This window comes from Strix uralensis, chromosome 1 (assembly GCF_047716275.1).
Source record: "Strix uralensis isolate ZFMK-TIS-50842 chromosome 1, bStrUra1, whole genome shotgun sequence".
Lineage (NCBI taxonomy): Eukaryota > Metazoa > Chordata > Aves > Strigiformes > Strigidae > Strix > Strix uralensis.
Window position 1 is genome coordinate 102,465,352 of NC_133972.1, and position 20,938 is coordinate 102,486,289.

Sequence of the window (20,938 nt, forward strand, 5' to 3'; positions counted from 1 at the left end):
CATAGATATTAAAAATAGATGAATACCCAGTTGGAGAAATTAGGATGGGATCATATTCCTTCCAAATATAGTTTTGGCAACCTCAGAAAATGGGGTGAACATTACTGGGATTTTATTTCATAAATGTACAGGGAAAGTTAATGTCAAAAACGTCCTGATTTAGAGAACCTTCAACAAAAGAAAATGGAGAAGTTTTATTTTGAAAAAAACTTTTCAATTAGAGATTTAAGGAACGGCAAAATCAAGGGCAAAAATCTGAGCGAAATGTTTTAATTGTGTTAAAACAACAAATATTTACAATGAACAGGCTTTGATTGTTGTTTGGTGGTTTTTTTTTTTTAATTTTCCTTCATGGAGCAGTTTAGTAACTTGGGGTGTCTCAGCCCTGTGTGAAATGGAAGATTTCTCCCCACCCCTCCACCCCAGTAGTGCTTTTCACAAGCCCCAGCTGAAAGACCACCAACATGCCATGTTTTGTGTTTCTCTACCTTGATCCTGCCAGTGTTTTTCCATCTCTGGTATTCACCAAGGCGTGCCCCAACTAATGACCCAATAGATGATGGGCACCCTACAACACTGGTCTGGAACTTTAAGCTGGAGAAAACCCTCTGGACTTTTTGAAGAAATTACCTGTTTTTTCCTTAGGATGTATTTTTTTTATGAAGGTGGAACCACTTTATCAGCAACCAAATGTTTCCTTTAATTGGCATACTGCCCCATGCCTCCTAAATGACTGATTTGACTACAAATTGCTCAGACTCTGTGACATTTTTCATCTCATTTATTGCAGGCATGAATACAGGAACAGGTAAACAGCTGAGCCGTAAAAGTTTCTCTCTAGGCATGTTTTCAACAAAATGCCATCATACACTGTCTGATGATACACGCTGCTACTCAGATGAAACAAAATGGGGTGAGCAATCTTACTCCAAAGCTGCTACCCACCAGTCCAAGAAGCAGCTGACAAAGAAGCCTTCTCCTCCACTTACTCTCTCCTTTCCCTCCTTCTCCATGTCATCTACAGGTTCTTTTACGGCACTTAACTCTACAAAACACAGTTGTGAGGCTGATCTTACATGCAATTACAGATCAGCCTCAGTATATTTATTGCAAACTCCTTGAACATCAGGACATTAAAAAAAGAAAAAAGAAAAAAGAAAGAAACAATATTCCATTGCATAATTATGAGTAGGTTTTTGTAGCCAATGAACCAGAAATGTATTCTGAAAAAAAAAAAGAAAGAAAAACAAAGGATATTTGTAAACAGTTCAAACAAAACATGATGCTGCCTCCAATGAAACATTTCACTGCATTGCCAGCTCTGTTTCAAATGGGCACGTAGGCATCCTGTTGCAAGAGACTTGTGAAGCCACAAACTGAAACTTTGGAGGAGTTAATTTTCAAACATTGCACTTTCAGGGTCTAAGTATGTTTGAAATGTGAAAAATCTGCACACACTGTGGATATGATAGAGATGTGGGATTTCAAACAACATTTCTAAAGAAAACCCGGTTATTCCTTTTAAAACAAAATAGTGAAAACAGCTGAACCACACAAAAACAAAGCACAATTGGTTGGCTTCTATAAGAGACTGCAATATGAGAAAATATTTAACTCCTTGCATAGCTATTTAAATGGCCAATAAATTTTGCTGGAATCACCCAAACATGACAACATTGCATTCTGCCGCTTAGAGACTTCACGCTGGAAAGCTGGGATCTGCTGACCGGGTCAGAGCATCACTCGGGGCACTGTTAAAAGCCAGAGCCACCCCTGGTAGGCTTTGCCAGCATGGCTATAGCAGGAGGTTTCATCATTCTGTTCTCCCCATAAGGGTTAAAAGCTGTTCTGGCAACAGGGTGTTTCTGATCGTATATTTACACCTAACGCGCAAGGCTTTTGCTGGCAGAGCTACGTCGATCACAAATCATACTTCAAAGCACCCCTGGATGATGTAGCCGTGTCGGCAAGGGTTTGCAATGTACACTTAACCAGAGGGATGGAGAGCAGGATTCATCTCACTTAACTTCAAGCAGTATAAAGGTAGACATTTAAGTCAGAGGCACCTCTGGAAGGCAGTTCCTTTGATCTCTCATCAGGTGAGAGTTGGGCATATTAACACTAGGTGAGATGAACCCTTTCCCAGGAGAGCTGAAGAGACAAATTCCTTTCAGCCACCCTTTCCTGTCACCAACTCTGGAGACCATGCTTCAGAAGGCTGCTGTTCAAATGCGTTATCTTTACACGTGTCAATGTACATGATAATGATAGCCTGTGCTGGGCTTCATGCTGCCACAACTACATATGCAAGCTCATTAAAGCTAGCTCAGATACTTCTGCACTGTTATATAGACATACCCTCGGGCAGAGTATCCTTTAACACCTGTAAAGTTAAAGTCTAGGGGCAAATCTAGACTATCTGCCCCTCAGCATATATTCATGTTGACATTGTCTTGTGTATGGTAGTTTTGGGTAACAGGTGTCCTAACAGTGTAATTCCCAACCAGAGGTGAGGCAGGAGTGTTTATTTAGAGGATGTGAAAACTGAGACGCTTAAGCGTGGCTGAAGAAGGTACGTAGTAAGAAAGAACAAGTTGATGACATTCCACAGTTAAAAGTTTAGTCTGATATCAGAAAACAGTTTTAATAAAGCTCCATTAGATTGCAGAATAGGAAACGGTGGCAGCCAGTGGATAAGACACTAAAACAAGACAAGGCAACGTACTTGGGGTCGTTCTGTGGAAAACATCCCACACGAACTAAGCAGCCACGCGAGCCTTCCCCTCTTCTCCTGGTGGGAACTGAGGAGGGAGGAGTCTCTGCTCTTTCTCAGCTATGCCAGGGCACACCTCAACTATAAAGACTTGGCCACTGTAAAGTAACCTTGGTTCACGTTTCTTGTTTTCCAGTTCTGACTATTTCAGCTGAAGAATTTTTATACAACAGGAGCAAAATGTTGCATTTAAAATAATAAACTAATGGTTTGTTTATGAGCCAGAACATCTGATGGGCTGGTGTGAGTCAGGCATTCAGTTTTGCTAAAGGCTTTTGCTTATGTGACCAGACTGCCCTAATGGGGGCAATTGGATCTACTTGCCCCCAAACCTGAAGGCATATTGCAGGGTTCCCAAAGTCCCCTCCATGGTAATCAGTACAACTGAAGTGTGTGTTCAGGTCTGGTTTTTCTGTTTTTCTTTGACAATGACTTTGTGAAACTGCCACCAGTTCACACAACGGTTGTGTAACAGCCGGCAGAAGACCAGATTCAGCTAGAGTCAGTGCTGTGCCATTCTCAACATTACTTTGCCTTCCTCTTCCAAAACAGCACCTCTAATTACAATTTTATTTTATTTGTTCTTCACAATGCTCACTTTTACTTGGGCATAGACAAAATGTGCTGCTGCTGCTTCTCCCTCCTCCAGTACCTTCTGGGAAGTGGTAAGAAAAGAGTAACAGGACATGGAAGATGCAGCCTTTTGTGTCTGTTGCATTTTCCTTTCCTTTCTCATTTCTTTAGAGGGATTTAATGTTCCTAATCCATTTTTAATAACCTTGGATTGATGGAGCAGCACATTAAAACATAAGGAACAGAAGTGTCCTGGCACTGTAACGAGAAGGTGGACAGTGTACAAGTCAGATCTGATTACCCAGCAAAGTCACCTGAGCACTCTGAAATCTGCAGTCCAGGTGTGTTTCTACGGCTCCTTGTGCCCATTGCTCATGTCGAGCTACTTCATTACATTTTGTATTTTGAGTTTCTACCTAATACTTGTGCTGTTTATTTTGCCCCATTTTATGGCAACCAGAAAGGTTTGGGTTTGTTGGATTTAACTGGAGAGCCTAATGCTAAATTCTTGTCCCAGTAAATATAAAATAGACAAGTCATTTTATACCTCCACATTGCAATCCACAGTCCTACGATGCTCTTAAGAATTCTCATTTCAGAAAAAGAGCATAAGCTTATTCTGAAGGAAACCCAGTCTCACAGCAATCACTTCCCAGCCTCCATGCAACCAAACTGCTTAAGCTGAGATAAAGCCATTGTAATCAGTATCAAATTAAGGGCAATCTTTTATCTTAATACAAACAAGAGAACACAGTGTACAGAGTAACAGAAAAATATACATCTTCAGCCATACAAAACGCACAAAAGCTTTCCTGTTGGAAGAGTACCTTGTAGCTGACAGTCAGTTGTTGGTAACTTTCTAGATGACCCTGCACTACTGAACAGGGGGGAATGGAGAACACCTTTTTTTTCCTAGGAACTAGTTGGTAGCATTACCTGTAAAACATACACACCCTCCCTGGGGCTGCGGTTCTGCTAGCACTGGACCATCCACCCCACCTGATGCCTGAGATAGCTCCACTGAACGTAGAGGCTGCTTGCGTGCTGGAGGTGAACGGGATGTATAGCCAGGTGTACCCTCCACAGGTTTGCTAGTACACACGTGCTGATTAGTTGAGTGAAAAAATGGGTGTAGACATAGCTATGCCATAAACTATCATTGTTATTATTCTTTAAAGTGATCAATCAATTAATCTCAGTCAGGAAGGTGGTTTATCTACCCACGAAGGAAAAAGTCCTTCCTGCGCAAGCTACATCCACACCACTGAAGCTCTGCAAGGGCAGAAGCTGAGTGTGGGTGAGCCCCAATGCTTAGGCAACCTGGAGAAGGTAAAACTTCTCACTTAGTTAAAAAAAGTCAGTATCAAGCTAGAAAGTCAGTAGCAAATTACTTTAAACAACTGATTTTTTCCATTAATGGAAATACGGTAATATTTAGTTGAAGGTTTAGGTCAAGATGACAAGCTATAGGGAGCGTTGGGTCCGTATACCTGTATGATGGGGTGTCTTTTCCCCTTGCAGCTATTTATATCTCTGAGTGAAGGTTAAGGTTAGGAATTTAATAAGACAGCCGTTTTTTTCTGTGGAGACTAACAGTCCTGGGGTTAGGATGTAATAATCATTCTTCTGCTTTAAAAATGGTTCTTTAACAAACAGCAGTAGCTCATTGCAATTTTCAGTTGTACAAAATGACATATTTTCTATGTTACTATCAAAATATTCTGCATAACATTAATTTCTGTGCACTTATTAACATATGTACAGAACAGTGTTTCCCAATAGAAATCAGTATGCTCCTTGCTGATCCTTTTTGCCCTAGATTTACCAAAACCAAACCTGAAATTAATTGTGTTAATAGTATAAAATCTCAGGAGTGATAAAGGATTGAAGGTTTATTTCCCAGCAGCAAATGAATAAAGGAACTCCTTCAAGTTAAAGTCTAGCTGAGACTTAATTTTAACCAACCGTGGTGAATCCAGGCGAGCCAGGAATATCACACATTTCCCGATGCATTATGTTGAGTACACAGAAGCAGAGGAATGTAAACAGACAGAAGGCACATGAAAGGCCCCAATCCATTCTCCATCTGATGGAAGTGCGAATTTCATAATTCTGTCATCAAGAGTCTTTTCATCATTTTCTCTCTCTCAAGTTCACGCCTCAGAGTCTCAGCGCTGTGTAATTAATGCACAAACAGCCAATTATGGGAACAACAATAAGTCTCAGATTTCAATTTAAAATAATTAACATTTTCAAAATACCAAAGGAGGGGGAAAAAAGGTCAGACTCAATTCAGTGAAAAGGCTGATAACTGATGGCTGATTCAAAAACAAGTACCGCTTGATATTTCTGAAGAGCAAACAGAGGCAAGAAAAAGGACATAAAAAGACCCATATGGCAAAACAGTTTAGGACTTAATCTCATCCCCATTAAAGGCTACTGATTTCAAAGGAAGCTGGCCTGGGACTCTAAAACTGAAACAGCTACAGTAAATGACATCACAAAAGACTGGTGTTACAGCCTTCTGCTCCTTGGCATGGTCTGATATTGGGGGACATCTATAAACGCTGAATTTACTACAGTCCTGCACACATCAGAGTGTGGGAAGCAGAGCCTGAAGTCCTTGATCTCACACACCTATTCACTCCAGAGCCTGTGGGCTCTGCAACACTGGGGAATGCCCTGGGTTAGTGATTCCATTTCTTAATAAATAGTGTGGGGAAAAAAAACCCTAAAAACCTGTTTACTGTGTTGTTCTGAGAGTTAAGTATCTAACAATTGTAAAACAGTTTGCAGAGTTAAAATGCACTGCAGAAACCCTGCAGCCCTTTCATGGACAAGCAGGGGTAGAATCACCCACTTGTGCTCAAGACATCCTACAGAAGCTGAGTTCAGCACTACAGCTTCAGAATTACATTTTCACTGGAACGATAAATTTTTAGATGAGTTAGCAATGTTGAACAAGTGTGCAGGTGTAATTAAACCAACATCTGCAAAAAATAATTAACAAATGAAAATGGGAATTGACTGTGAATCCAAAAGTAAAAGAGGCTCATTTATTATGATGCCAAAGAAATACTTTTCGGCATAAGCCTAGGACTTTTTCTGCTCCAGAAGTATCGATTATATCCACTCCTACATTTGTATTCAGTAAATTATCAGCTTGGGAAATTCAGCTTTGATTAAATTCTAGAATAAGAAGCCAGCATGCAAAACCAGTAGGATGGAAAAATAGAAAATGAAAGCAGGCTGCCTGTGGAAAGATGGGACGGCTTGTTGTTTCTCTGAGAAACTACAAGAAAGACCACTGTAGCTTGACATTACTAAAAAAAAAAAAAAAAAAAAAAAGAGGAAAAAGAAGGAAAACCAGTGTCTGTTTTTCATTTAGAAGAGCAGACATTTCTCAACCTCAGATTTACCCCATGGACATTTAATTTCAAAAAACAAATTGCAACAGCAATTATTAAAAGAAAACCTTTGTGGTTCAGACAAAATGACTTGCCTGAGGAAAATCTGCACAACCCTTTCTCTCCAGGCCATTGGCCATAGAAATGGTACGCTGCTAGCTGCCACAGTTAATTAAGGTAGGCTTTTTTTCTCAGAGCAGATACGAGTTATAGATGTTTCTTCACATAACCCACCTATTCTGAAGTAGGTGTGAAGCAGCAAATGGAAATCTTTTGGTATCAGGAGAAATGGCAGCTTATAGTAATTATGATAGAAAAAGAGAAATCAAGCTGATTAATGCAGAGAGCATCATAGTATTTCGTGAAAGAACTGCACAGTACCTGTCTGCCAGTGAAATCGGTTTATGTGACGTATAGACTGTCTGGACTGTTGGAGTTGGTATAGTCTCCGCCAAAGATCTCAGTACGGGCGATGGAGTTACCAGTGTTATCTTAGGAGATGACTGCACCGCACAGCATTGTAATTTGCTGTCTGTAAATTCTGCCTACAAAAAAATGTATACAGACACAGAAAGAAAAAAAGTGTAGATTAGCTTCTACTGCTCTTGCTACCTTTCACCATCCAATTCATTGCCAAACACTCAGTAACAACAACTAATAACAAGCAGGAGGCTGTAGCTATTGCTGCTCAGTGCAACCTCTGTAGATGCTGCACAGCCACCTCTTTTGACGGCTCTTTCAGAGCTGTGCCTGAGGGACAAGCCTGATGGCAACATGTGCTATGTGAGATGTAATGGCAGCATTCAGATAAAAGACATAATCAGTTTGGAGAATGCTGCTCATTATTGTGTTTTCCCTAAAAATAGTGCAGAACACTGACCACATGAGATTTCTGGACTATTCTTCGGAAATCCTATACAACTTGCTGCTGGCTCCTCTGACTACTCTTTGTTTTGTAACAGCCAGGAGTCTGGGTTTGTAGCAGTCGGTGTTTCAAAGTGTCCATCCCTTTCCCACATTTTCCAACTGCAACACGTCTCGAGAAATATTCTTGCAGTATATGGTGACAGGCAATGTTAAGGCAACACTGGAAGTGCTGGTTTAAGACAAACAGCAAGCAACCATCTGTCTTTCAGGTGAGGCATATCAGCACTGTGGTACTGCAGCAAAGACTGGCCAGCCTATAACACAGGAGGAGGAGGATCCCTAAAAATAAACCAGGCCTATCTTGCTCTTTGGCATGGACTATTTCTCCTGCCAAACCACAGTGGGTAGTGCCTGTGGTGCATGTATGACCCTGACCTGGGAAAAGCACAGAGTAACTGCAGTTTGTCAGTGCCTCAGGACCATTAGGGTATGCTCCTACTGGTACCAGCTGCATTTCTTTCTTGACAACTTTTTCTTCTGAACTTGGTTCACGCTTTAAGGCAGGGAGGAAGAAAAGTCACCATCACTTTTCAACTAAACGCATCGGATATGCTCCAAAACAACCTCTGAAGCAAAAGGAATTCCATTAATTCCACAAAATTGGTAAAAAGGAAATTATAAAACCAACTAAAGAAACTCTCCCTCCAGCCCTGGCCAATTACATGTGTAAATACTGGCTAATACAACCTGTTCAAACTTCTCTTTCATTCAACTTTTAAAACTCAACCTTACAAGCTACAGGGGTATCAAATCTGGTATTCCTCATACAGGATCCCCATCCTCCGAGGACTGCCAGATCTCACTTTACGGCATGAGAAGGAGGCACCACTCTGTGAGGCTGATGCAAATACTCCCAGCCTTACTGAAATCATCAGAGCGATGACAAATTACACTTGCTGAAGAATTGCCCTGAGTCCTAAAGTGCATTTGCTTTGGATAATGGTTTTACGGTATATATATCCAAAGCATCTTTTTATATATATCTACTTGCACAGTGTGTTTGAGCCAAATATTTAACTGGTCTAAACAGATATAATTTCATTAATTTAGACCTATGTATGAGACTCATACGAACCTGAAAATATGGTCATCAAGCCTGTCATCTCTCTACAGAAATCTCTGAAATTCAGAGGGGTTCCTGGCATGAAGCTTATTTTTAAACATTCCAGGCAACCAAGTTCTCTAATTCTTCCTCTGATAAAATCAACACAACTGCATATACACCACCAAATTAGAAGTCCTACACAAAAGGTAAAGCCTTCCAAATGTCGCCATTCATAACTTTTTTCTCCTCAGTAACATTTCAATGTTTTGTTTCAAGCAAAAAAAAAAAAAAAAAAAAAAAAAAAAAAAAAGTGAAGGGGAAGCAAGGAAAAGAAAAAGAAAAAAACCCAAACAAACAAGGAAAAAGATTAACAAATGTAACCATCTGGGACTGTGTGTGACTGAAGAATATTCAGAGTCAGATCTGCCTGCAAGTCCTAGCACTGATCTGGACCTTTCCCTTACAGCTCCTGCCTGCGGTATAGCCATCTTCAAGGCTTCAGTGGAGCCCTTGCATTGGGATGAAGTGAAACACTGCTGGGGAGAAGCACATCTCTTTGGGCTGGGACAGAGGACCACGAAACACAGGACCAAAATCTAATTAACCTTCCTAACTGTTTTCCCATCTTTATGTGGTCCTCTAGGTAGCTGCTTGTTTACCACAGATATTTGTATATAACTCACTAAAAGGATTGTATGGAATCATATGATGGACCACACACCATCAGATTTTTATTGTAATGGTGTTTCAAATATTTGTGGTCTGGATTCTGTCCTCCACCCTACCCAAGGACATGAGACTCTATAGGGAGAAGAGGGAATTTCAGAAAGATTAGTTTGAACTTTACTTTGCTGCTTCTCTCCCAACAGAGCATAACAACCACCTCAACATTTGAAGCTGCCGTGAAACAGCCATTTTCTTCAAGATGGAAATTTCTGTGGGTAAGTATATCAGGGTAGTTTCTGTTCATATTTTAAAGTTCTATCCCCCCGTCATGATGAAAACATATTTTATGTAGCCCTCCTAAATTTTGCTTTCATCGTAACTGTCATAGGCAGAAAAATAATTTCCTGACAATAGTTATTAATTAGTGGGAAAGCTATTCTGGGTATATCTTTTTGCTTATATAAAGTAGTACTATGAAAGACACAAACACTGTAACTTTGGTTTAGCTTTTACCACAATTGTACTATCTGGACTTGGCTGACCTCGTGAAAAGTTGCTGTGACATATTCTCATGTATTTTCAGGTACCTTTAGTTAGAGCTCAACAGTGGCACTGACACAGCTTTGGGAGCCTAACTAACTCTGGCTTTAAAACACATATTTGGAGAAGAACAACATTTAGATCAAATCCCATGATCAGGTTTACAGTGAAAGAAAAGCCTCCTTCTTTAAATCGATAAATGCAGACAGTTACTGCACATGGCCCAACAGTGATTGAAGTTACTTCTCTCTGATTATATGCCAGATATGGATTGCTACTATCAGTAAAAGTTAAGGTTAAAGTCTGAAATGCTTCATTTTGCGAATGTAATTTAAAAAGCCAGTTACTGTAGTTTATAATTATAATCAGTGTTTCTTATAGAGTAAATAATTTTGTCCTATTCATTACATGCCTCCCTTAAAGCAGGACTTAGATTGGACTTATTTTTTAAATTGTCAAATAATTGTTTCCTGTTTGTATGTAGTTCACCTTACCAAAACCCCTGAATCCCAACTTCTGTGAAAGTTTAACAAGAATTAAGTTCAATACTTGATTCAAGTTCTTAAGCAAACATGGGAGTTTATACAAAGATACCATTGTAGTCATCAACACGCTAACTACAATCCTTCCTTAAAAATCAGATGTAAATTCAATGAAAATCAGGCCCGTCTTTGTGATGGCACAGCAGGCTGTTTCAGGCAGGAGGCCATGCAATTGCTAGACAGAGGACTAAGTCTTCCCAGTCCCTTACTGTTCCTTGGAAAGATTACTATGGAGTTTCACAAGTGTCCTCTACAGTCCTGAACTGAACAACATTTTGCAACCAACCGCATTAGCAGTAAGCCTTGACTTTTAACTCTTAGTCCTCTGTCTAGTAAGCAGCAATGTCTGAATGCAGGCAAGTTAATTATTTGTATAATGGGATATTTAACCGATTAGCACTCTAATTTCTACTTGGAATTTTTTTTGAGGACTGCTTTTAGCGCATAAGTTTCTGACACTTAAAAAATCAGTTGGAATTGTGTTAAATACACAGTCTTTTAGTTGCACGTTCTACTTACAGAAAACTGTGGTACTGTTGTAAAAGGATCGAAAAAAGGATTAGATGTATCAGCAGGGAATGTCTTTATCTTTAAAAAAGATAAAGAAAAAGATGTTACTTTCAGAGCATAAAAATGCAAAAGGAAAAAAAAAGCAGCAAAGCATTGCAACTACAGTGACATATCCAACAAATTAGAGCAGTTCAGCAGTGCTTGGACCAGACCAAAAAAGACCCCTCCAAAAATGTATACAGAAACCTGATGATGAATAGTCAAAGCATAAATATGAAAACTTGATAAATTAATTTTACCATGTAATTAAATCTGTTGTGCACATATGGAGCTGATGGCATACAATGTATCTTCCAAATCTGTCAACAGCCATTGGGTTATTATCTGTTTCCTTCAGCCAGCACTATATTTTAAAATATGTAATATGAAGTGCAGGAACTTTGGCTAAAGAACTTGTGCTTTACATATTTTAGACTTCCAAATTTTCAGTTACACAGTTGCTGCCAAAGACAAACAATCACGTAAGGTGGGATTGAAGGAAAACCATATATAAAAAAAGCATTGAGGACAACTGTTTGTTTCAGGCAGCCACGAGGACCTGTGTTGAGAGGAGGGCTGTGGATAAAGGATGACCTTAGCAGGTTTTTTTGACGGAGAGGCGAGAGACCAACACGTCCATGTGTCAAGAAGCCTGAGGAGCTCCCAGGGCTTGGTCCATGAGCGTGTGGTCACTGGTGTGACCAGGCCCTGCTGGAAGTCACTTCTGCCCTTAAAATAATTTCAAACATTAACTGAAATTAAATAAATATTAAAAGCAGGAACAATCTCTGTCTGACTTCATTGCGAATACTGTTTCTCATGATTTCCCTCTTTAGAATGCAGACGTTATTCATTCATTCAAAGAGATGACAAAATAGCAAAGGTATCAATTTTTGAACTGCACTTCATGCTTTCCATTTGGAAAACCACATTTTTCACTGTAAAGGTGTGTTTTTCACTTTATTATAGAAACTGCCATGCATTTGTTTGTTATGCATGTCTTCAAGCATAACACACTAACTACAGCTATATAACTGTTGTTTAATAATGAGCAAAGCTACCCTGAGGGCCCTGAGCCCTTCTAGGCCAAAGCAAAACCTGAAATTATGACGTCAAATATAATTAAGTAAATGTATAGTGTTTATTTTGTAAATAAAATAACAGAAACATACTGGTTTATAAGGATGCCAAGGGAAATTAACAGCCATCTGTGGGCCCACTTCAGCAAACATGTGGAATTAATCTTGGCATTAATTGCCAGGCTTCGTACACATGAGGAGTATGGATAGAAAAGATACAGTTAAGCGTGTAAATACCTTTTTAACAGAATAAAGGTGTTTATAAGTCAATTACACAGGTGCAAATGAACAAACAACTGTGCAAGGGAGAAACGCTTTTAAATCACAATTTTCCATGCGAACATAATAAAGAAAATTTCACACTCCTTTTATAGTCCTATATTCATGTCTGTTAGCAAAGTGTATGAATACCACATTGCTGATTGAACCTACTCATTGGATTGAAGCACTAGCTCCTTGTAATTTTGTTATGTCATACCCAGAGCCAAGTCTGTCAACACAAAACATGGACAGCTGTAGCATGTCTCACTCTTTTGAGAGAGAGCAAATACCCATGAGCCCAGGTTGTCATTCTCAGGTTGTAAAGGGTTTACAATATGATGTTACAGTACAAAGTGCGAGTGCACTCCATTACAAACACAATCTTTGAGCCAAAGGCAAACAGGAATGGGAAGTTGGTTGCTCATGTGCAGCATGAGTTTGATATTCTACAGTCAAAATCTCTCTAATTTTGCAGGTTGGTCTCATTAAGGAAATGAAGTGCAGTTACTGCATACAGAAAAGAAAAATGACGCAGAACAATATTCAAGAGCCCACTGGGATTTGGGACCAGAGGCACATAAGAGGAGTCAACCCTGATTACAGCACTGCGGCACACAGCCATGCAGAATACTCTCTTGCAAAATCAGTATTGCAATCTGTGGATGTGCCTGAGGCCATCCTACGTAACAAAACACAGAAAAATAATGGTTAATCTGTCTTAGTTATCATCTGCCAGCTCCCACAGGCAAAGCAGAGAGACATCACTGTTGTCTCCTCAGCACTGGCAGGAGGTTCTTATCTATTGATGGCTTGGCTCTTTTGAGTAGGAAGTAGGTACAACATCCTCATCCATGCAACAGCAGAAAAATTCTGTATATTTGACAACACCTTTCAGACTGAAGATATGCAGGCTGAGGAGACAGTAGTGTGGAAAGCATCGGTTAAGCAACTGGTTTATGTGAAACTGTATTTGGAAATTTGAAAGGTTTTTTCACCCTGCAATATTCTTTGGCCTGACGGTCCTGCATGTCCACCACAGCCAGCAGTGTGCTGACAACAGCAGCAGTTGCCAGCACCTGGGAAGAGGAAGAAAACCCTGTGATTCCCACCCCACTACACAGGGAAAGCAGTGTCATGTGTGAATCTCTTCTTGACCCTTGTCTTAGGGTTGCGTTTATTGCATGGAGTCAAAACTCTCAGAGTAGCTCAGAAAGCAAAACAACTCCCTGACAGAACAGAAGGCAAAGACCTAAATGTTATGCATTCCTCACCCAGTACATATCCTCTCTCTCTGCCCTAGGAGGAAGACATACCACACCTTTAAAGCAGACCCTAAACTTTTCCTGGGTGCTTTCTTCTCCCTGCTGCAGCAGCATCTGTTGAAAGATGCCACCTGATAAAGGAAGAAGAGCAGAGCCATCTCCACCACCTACCACAAACCTGCAGTTTCTCCAGCCTTTGGCTACCTTCAGCAGCTTCCAGGCTTTACCTGGAATTGCAAACACAAGGGGAAAAGGAAGAGGGAAGAGGAGTTGAGTAGCTCTGTGTGCAGGACAGTCTTGAGAAGCTGAATTGTAGCTGCTCACATGTAGCAAAACACAGTGGCTGCTAGCATGTGGATTGCCTAGAGACAAGCTGCTGAGGTATTCTGTCTACTTTGGTAGAAGACAAAACAAGAGTGGTAACAGTTTGGAATTTTACAGCTCAGCACAAAAATTCCTGTGGTGGCAGGTGGAGCAGCAATCGTGTCCTCACTGCAGAGCTGCTCAGATGAGCACATTCTGGTACAGTCAGGCTTTTCCACAGGAGCAAAAGGGACTAACCAGTGTCACAGGGGCTAGAGGAATATGATGAGCAACAAGAGGTCAGAGTTATGCTCTCAATAACAGCATAGACAGATTTAAGTATAAAACATGATTTCAAGCACACCCACTCTCTCTGCAGGAGTGGAAACAGCCTTGCAGCCAAAGTCACAACCATAAAACAACCTCAAAGGCAGGTCCCATAAGTAACTGTCACTTCACAGGGGCATGACATAAAAGGGGAGGGAAGGTGTTCTGCATGCCAGCTGTATGTCACATGCTGAGGGCTTGTTTCACAAACCTCAAATGCCCCTTGCTTGAAAGGTCAGGGTGTATTACCATAGCAGAACTACTTTGGACAAGTATCTCCTTGTCTGGAATATTTAGCTTGGCCAGTTGAGAATTTACTAAGCTTAAAAGAACAGTTGACTCTTAACAAAAAGAAAGAAAAAAAGAAAATAATACCGAAAGGATCAGTACAGTCTCAGGAAAAGTCCAGTGGTCAAGTAATCTTTAAAGAGAAAAATCTGAAAACCAGTCAATATAACAGTCACATTGATTTTGTGGGAAAATGAGTCAAATCTTATTCATCTGTGGATAACTTTCTGCTAGTACTCAAAGATTATTGTTGCATTATTAGTTGTCTATTGGGGTGACATATTTTGGAGGTATCTTTGCCACAAACAGAAAGAATTAACAGCACTAATTTTCTTTGATATACTGCAAGGAAGAATGAAGGAGGGTGAAGGAAGAAAAGGGACAATGGGACAAGAACCCTCCCCTTTTCTTTGCATTTGTGCAAAGAGTTCTTCTGGATAGAATTTAAAATCTCAGTAAAAACAATTGTACTTTCCTAAAACACTTTTAAGATGGGTTAGGATAAAAAAACCTGTAACTTTCTCATAAAAGCAAATGGAAGTGAACGGAGACAGAGTACTTTTATCAGGTTAACTGATAAAAAATTAGCTATTTTTGGTATTTCAATCATAAGGAAATATTACAAATGTTCTTGCTGTGACAAAAAAATACCACTTTTGGGAAAAGTGGGGTTAATTTGGATATGTTTTCTTACATTTGGGGTAGTCAGTATATTCACTGCCCTGCCACAACTTTCCTTCTACAAAGGTCTGGTAACATTTTCTGCTGTTAACACTTCGCTTCACTCCCATCCCGTGCACCTTGACTGGGGGCCTTTATAACATGATGGAGAATATGCGTGATCTCAGTGGGTTCGCACTGTCACTTTGTACACTGGCCAGATGGAAGACAAACTTTAGGGCAAACACTTCACTAGATTCCTGTGCATCGCAGCACAAGCAGAGCTGCTAACACCTGAAGTGGTGTCATAAACACGTCCCTCAGTATACACATATAGCCAGAGGAATAGTCTGTGGTGCTTTATTTCAGAATACATGCTGTAAGTTAAATACCATCACATCCATGTAACACAGAGACTTGTTTCTACTTATCAAATTAGAAAAGATCAGCAGCCAAAACTTCTGGAGTACATTGAATCAGCATTTCCCAGACATGATGTGTACTGTGACTTTAAGAATACCAGTTAACCATTAGACCTGGTTTCCAAAACCAGTGATATCATTCTGGACCCTGCAATTGTTCAGTAAAGCTCCTTGTCTGCTGTCATACCATTTCAGTGGCTGAAATGAATAATGAGGCGGAAAATGTAAAACCAAAGAGTTTCTGGTATTTTTCACCATGCAATACCCCCATGGCCTAACAAATTCTTTTGAGTGGGAGTAGTTCCTGACTCCAATGATAGATCACTCAGGTAATGTCAACCCCAGTTCACTCCCTTTGCATGTGGCAACAAAACCAGCATGATAGGTAGGCAGGTGTAATCACTGCCTGGATGCACAGGGCAAAAATCAGACCAAACCAGTGCAGTCCAATAAACTTGCAACAGGATGGAGATGTAAATCAGCAATACCATTGGCTAATCAGTCTTGGAAAAGGCTGTGTGAACTAAATGCCTTGATGAACCACACTTGGTGTGAATCCCATGCACACTGCATCACAGGCCACCTTCTTTTCATGGGATGCAGGATTTTTTCCACTTGTTGAAAATGATATCCAGGTGTCAGCGTAAGCAGACAGATTTCATTCACACACATTGAAGAGGGGCACTTTTGCAGAAATATACTATTGAAAACACCCTAAGGCACCAAATGTGAATTTCCTGAAGAGGATGGGTTTCTCTGCAAGCTGCTAAGCCAGGGAGACCCTACGTGTTCAGAACCTCCCTGCCTACTGTAGCTCCCTCTGGGGAGATAACACTGTGAAATCTCCCTCCTAGCTCTGTCTGGTCTTTGGGTCTCCCTTGCTCATCTTGCAAATAACTGGTGGAGACTGGAGTTCAAGGAAATGCTTCAGATAACATTCTCTGACATCTAAGAATCAATGTGATTCCAGCTGTTTCACTTGTCTGACATCTGCTTGGTGTGAGTTTCCACAGGACTGCAGGACTTCAGTACAGAGTTCCCTTCCCTGCAGGTACCACTTAATTCTTTTGGTAAACTGAGAAAGCTCCATCTTGAAAGTCACGTTCATTCCATGGTATCCTTGCTGAGCCAAGTTGTCATGAGGTCCCCTCAAATGGTGAACTTGACATTCCTCTGCTCACTGATGTACGCCAGCCCTTCTCTGGACCTTGCTGCAGGCTGAGTCCACCTGTCCTGGAACGTGCCCTGGCAGCATACACCACGTTCTTGATGTCTCACTGGGTGATTGTACAACAGGGCTAATACTTCCCTCTCCATCAGATATTTTCCTCCCTCTTACAGTGACTTTGCGCAACCCTTCCTAACACAGAGGCGTTGTCAGAAGGTGGCTGCGTAGAGTAGACAGACTACTCTATTGATCTTCAGTCTAAGGATTGCAATTATGGGTTGCTAGCAAAGTGATTTCAGAGGTATTGGGAGGGGACAGGGGATGAGGATAGTAACGTTACTAAGTCAGCCCAGCAACTCTACAGTACATTGGAAGGGAATGCATGTCCTGGATCATTTTTACAATGTAGCATCGCCTTGAGACTATTTTTAAGAAGACATTCTTCAAAAGAATACAGAATAAGAACAATTCAGATGTGACAAAAGCAAGACAATGCCGTGCTCTCACAGTCTTAGGGATTTTCAGTACTATCTTGCTGATGCTGTGAAGGCGAGCAAGCTTAAGCAGAACATAACCTCAGCACGGGCTGTCAGCCCAGTCATCATCCCCTGAGGAAAATGTGGCAAGGCAAAATTATGTCATCGTCCTGATGCTTGGCTAAAATGCAGACTAAGATTGCAGCATTTGCTTGATCTTTGTTTAAAACACAGAAATGAAGCAAACAAAAAGCAGTAGGTATACTCGCTGAATATGGTTGCTCTCCAACATCGCTGCAGAATAAGTTAGTTGTATTGCTAGGACAGCTAATGTAAAGTCACCTTTTTTGCCCCTTGGTCTTTATCAATGAAATCAACGATGATCCAGTGCCAGGTGGCTAGATCACTTGCACAGCCAACAAAATCAAGTGGTGTCTTCTGCAGATGGAGGCTGTTTTCATAGAAGAAAGTCACTAAAGATGGATAACATGAAGAGGAGGAAATGAGTGTTGTGGTTCCTGGTAGTTGAGCATGCCCCAGGTAAGCCATATATTTCCCGATTTCACTGCCAGCAAGCAGACTGTACATGCATTTTGTACCAGATGAAAACTCACCACTAGCCACACCTGGTTATTTCTAAGCATAGACACTGACAGCTCATCATCCAATAACTGTTGGTTCACCATGCCTTATTGACATGGAGACATCAAACGCAGGCACATTCCAACAAAAGCTGACTAACAACCACGTAACATACCTGCACTTTTTCAAAAGCATCAGGATCACATTCCTCTATTGAAAAGTTATGATAGATTGATGCAAACAGTGCACTGCCTGACCCTTGCCCAACACAACCAAATAGTTTGGCTTTCTACTGTAATCAATCTCTAACTTGTGTAAGAGCAAAAGCTGGCTGAAAGTCCTTAAATGTCTAGAAGTGCAACCAATCAGTCTCCTTGAATGTCAGGATAGTAAGAAATACTTTGCATTAATTTTCTGCCCTATTTTTCTGGGCTATTGAGCTCTGCCAAAATCCCCAGGAGTTTATACAGTTCATTATTCTAAAGGAAAAGAATAGCACAGGTAGATTAAAGTCAGTGGAGCTGCAGAAAAAGTGTTAAAATTACAAACTGGTGCACTACTTACATATCTATCCAGAAGGACACTTAAATGTATTTTCAATTTCAGCATGTGACTAGTCCCAGTGACAATTGCAGCATTAATCTACGCATGTGCCTACAAATTTTGGTGACCTCTCACGGATTAGGATCTTCTCAAATACACATACAAGTGTTGACTGCTGCACTGTGCTGCAGTTTGCCAGTCTCACTACTCTAAAAGTCTGCTCTGAATTAAGCTTCTATATGACAATAATCCTTTCCCATCATAATATGCGTGTTGGAAAGGCTGGCGTTATGGAACCAGAGCACTGCTTCTTTAAATGTAGTTGATACAAAACTATTAGATCCTATCAATAAGACCAACCCAAGTAGAAGCTGAAAGTCTATAAGGAACAATGTTTTGCTTGGTTTAAGATTCATGCATGAACAAATCCAATCCCATATCTAGTAAATCTTTTGTGTTAAATGTTACATATAAAAACCTATTTATTCATAACCTCACGCCCTTGGCTATGGAATCATTCATACTACCAGCCACCAAGCATTGAAAAAACACAAAGACTGCAAGTAAAATCTTGTTGTGTTGAAACACAACAGCTTATTAGGCATATACATTTACAGATTCAAACACCTGCATTGTAATACTTTGACAGTTCAGTGCCATGAAACACATCAGATGCCTCTTTGTCTGTCAAGTCCCTCATTAAAGCAATCCAGTATCAAAGTAAATGTATTGTTCCTTTTCTCAGCTTATTTCCATCTTTTCAAGAACAAATTGGGATGCTACCTTAAGAGCCAGTCTCCCAGTCTGAGACACTGTACTCAAGCATGTTCCATAGATAAAGAGATTAGTCCCAGCCAAGGGATAATCCAAACCAATTAGGGCTATTAGCACATAACTCGCCCACCCTTAATTACAGCAGAAATTTATCCTTTGGACTGAGAGGAAAAGTACAAAACTCTTCTGCTTGGCCCAGGAACGACAGCAGTTTCAATGCCAGAAGGCTGCTCTATCATTTGAGCAGAACTGTTTCCCCATAATTTGTTTACTGGGCAAAGGATCCAGGGGATCCATTATTAAAGACATCTCTGTGAAAGTGTCTGAAGAAGATTATAATGCTACAGTGAACAGGAAAAGAAAAGGGAAATGGGAGAGAGGCCAAATAATGACAGTCCTCTCCCTGGAGATCTGCTTGTGGCAATTCTTCAGAGGAAGAAATATACTGTGAATAAAATGTCACAGGCAGATCCTGGTCCCCAGTCAGTGACTTCCTGCCTATCCCAGCAGTAGCTCAGTGGGAAGCCAAACTGGGAGCTGGGGATTTCCTGTGAGGCACATTTCCAGCACCACTGCCTCCAAGGCCCCTTCCCAGCACCATGTGGTGATGGACAAGGCCAAAACGCTGTTGTCTGGCAACCTCTGCTGATGTTATGGTCCCTGGGAAGGCTATAGTTAACTCATTCAATTCAGAAAAAACATAAAGTCTTTCTAAAACGTAAGAGGAGCAGAAACTGGTCCTGTCACTGTCATAACTGGAGAACAATGAGGGGGCTTACAGTGATTGCTTTTAACGTTCTCCCAAGAGCCCTGGGATAGATGAAGGCTAAGATCCAGGATACCCTGTTTTCTTGGCAGGGGGGTGGGGGGGGGTGGGGGGGGAATGTCATTCTGATTTATTGTTGGGTTTTGTGTTTCGTTTTTTTTTTAATCCTGTGCCTGCTCCTTTTTGAGTGTGCTTTCTACGAGCTTGAGAACTAACTGTTCTTGGTGCAGGAATATGCCCACTTCAGCCATACTGTAGATGTGAAGAAATTACTTTACCCACACTGCCTCAGTGCCCCTGTTCCTGGTGAGGGAGAAAGGAGAAAGCGCAATTTCTTCAATTCTTTTTCCAAACCACTAGCAGCAAGACAGAAAAGATCTGAAGGACAAAATCACTTTAGAGGCACACACAAACATGGGCTCTGCTGACCACAGACATTTTGAAAGGAACAAAGTCTGGGCAGCTCAGCCACTGATGCAAACACATGGACTCTATCTGGATGTGAGCACTTGAGCTTCATGGTTATTGATTTTGACAGTTTGCTCAACTCAGATGCAGCATGAGACAAGTGCCAAATTGTGCACAAATTCAGGTGGTCAGAAGCCCACTGTACTTGGCACATGATTTCCCATTTCCAGCACTGCCAACAGGGTTTTCAGCAGAGCATGTGCACATGGCTTGGTGTGTGTGCCAGATGGCATGGACAGCTCCTTCATCAAAATCCATCCTGGTAGTATCTGGCACTTTGCCAGAAGTAGCCAGGTGACATTCCACAGCATCAGAGCACTTGCAAGACTCTAGCCAACTTTTTGGCAGAGCAACAATAAATGACAATAACTTGCTAAGTGACTTTTGTAGAGCTTCACTCTTCACTACATTCCTGACCTTACTGGCTGTTTCTCCTAGAGGGTTGGAGGGGTTTTGTCATGGGTTGCCGAACATGAGATGAATACCATGCTATAAGAAAACCATAAATCCATAGTTCTTCCATAGCTATGATTTTCA

At 40.9% G+C, this 20,938-nt stretch overlaps 1 protein-coding gene and 1 long non-coding RNA gene across 4 annotated transcripts in view; one reads left to right on the forward strand and one right to left on the reverse strand.

The window, feature by feature from the left end:
• LOC141946156 (uncharacterized) overlaps positions 1 to 11,807 on the forward strand; it is a 35,051-nt gene extending 23,244 nt beyond the window's left edge. The window contains exons 2-3 of the long non-coding RNA XR_012629742.1: positions 9,595 to 9,666; positions 11,568 to 11,807. This is a non-coding gene — a long non-coding RNA (uncharacterized LOC141946156). The remainder of the gene's footprint in view (positions 1 to 9,594; positions 9,667 to 11,567) is intronic.
• The window catches only part of EPB41L4B (erythrocyte membrane protein band 4.1 like 4B), a 180,444-nt gene continuing 160,269 nt past the window's right edge, over positions 764 to 20,938 (reverse strand). Inside the window, exons 23-25 of one of the 3 annotated variants that reach the window (XM_074875463.1) lie at positions 10,993 to 11,061; positions 7,135 to 7,298; positions 764 to 5,520 (exon numbers count right to left, since the gene is read on the reverse strand). In XM_074875463.1, coding sequence (XP_074731564.1) covers positions 5,451 to 5,520; positions 7,135 to 7,298; positions 10,993 to 11,061 — 303 coding nt within the window. In that variant the 3' untranslated portion in view covers positions 764 to 5,450. Of the gene's footprint in view, positions 5,521 to 7,134; positions 7,299 to 10,992; positions 11,062 to 15,546; positions 17,742 to 20,938 lie in introns of those variants that run through there. The other 2 variants (XM_074875473.1, XM_074875481.1) reach the window with 2 other exon arrangements.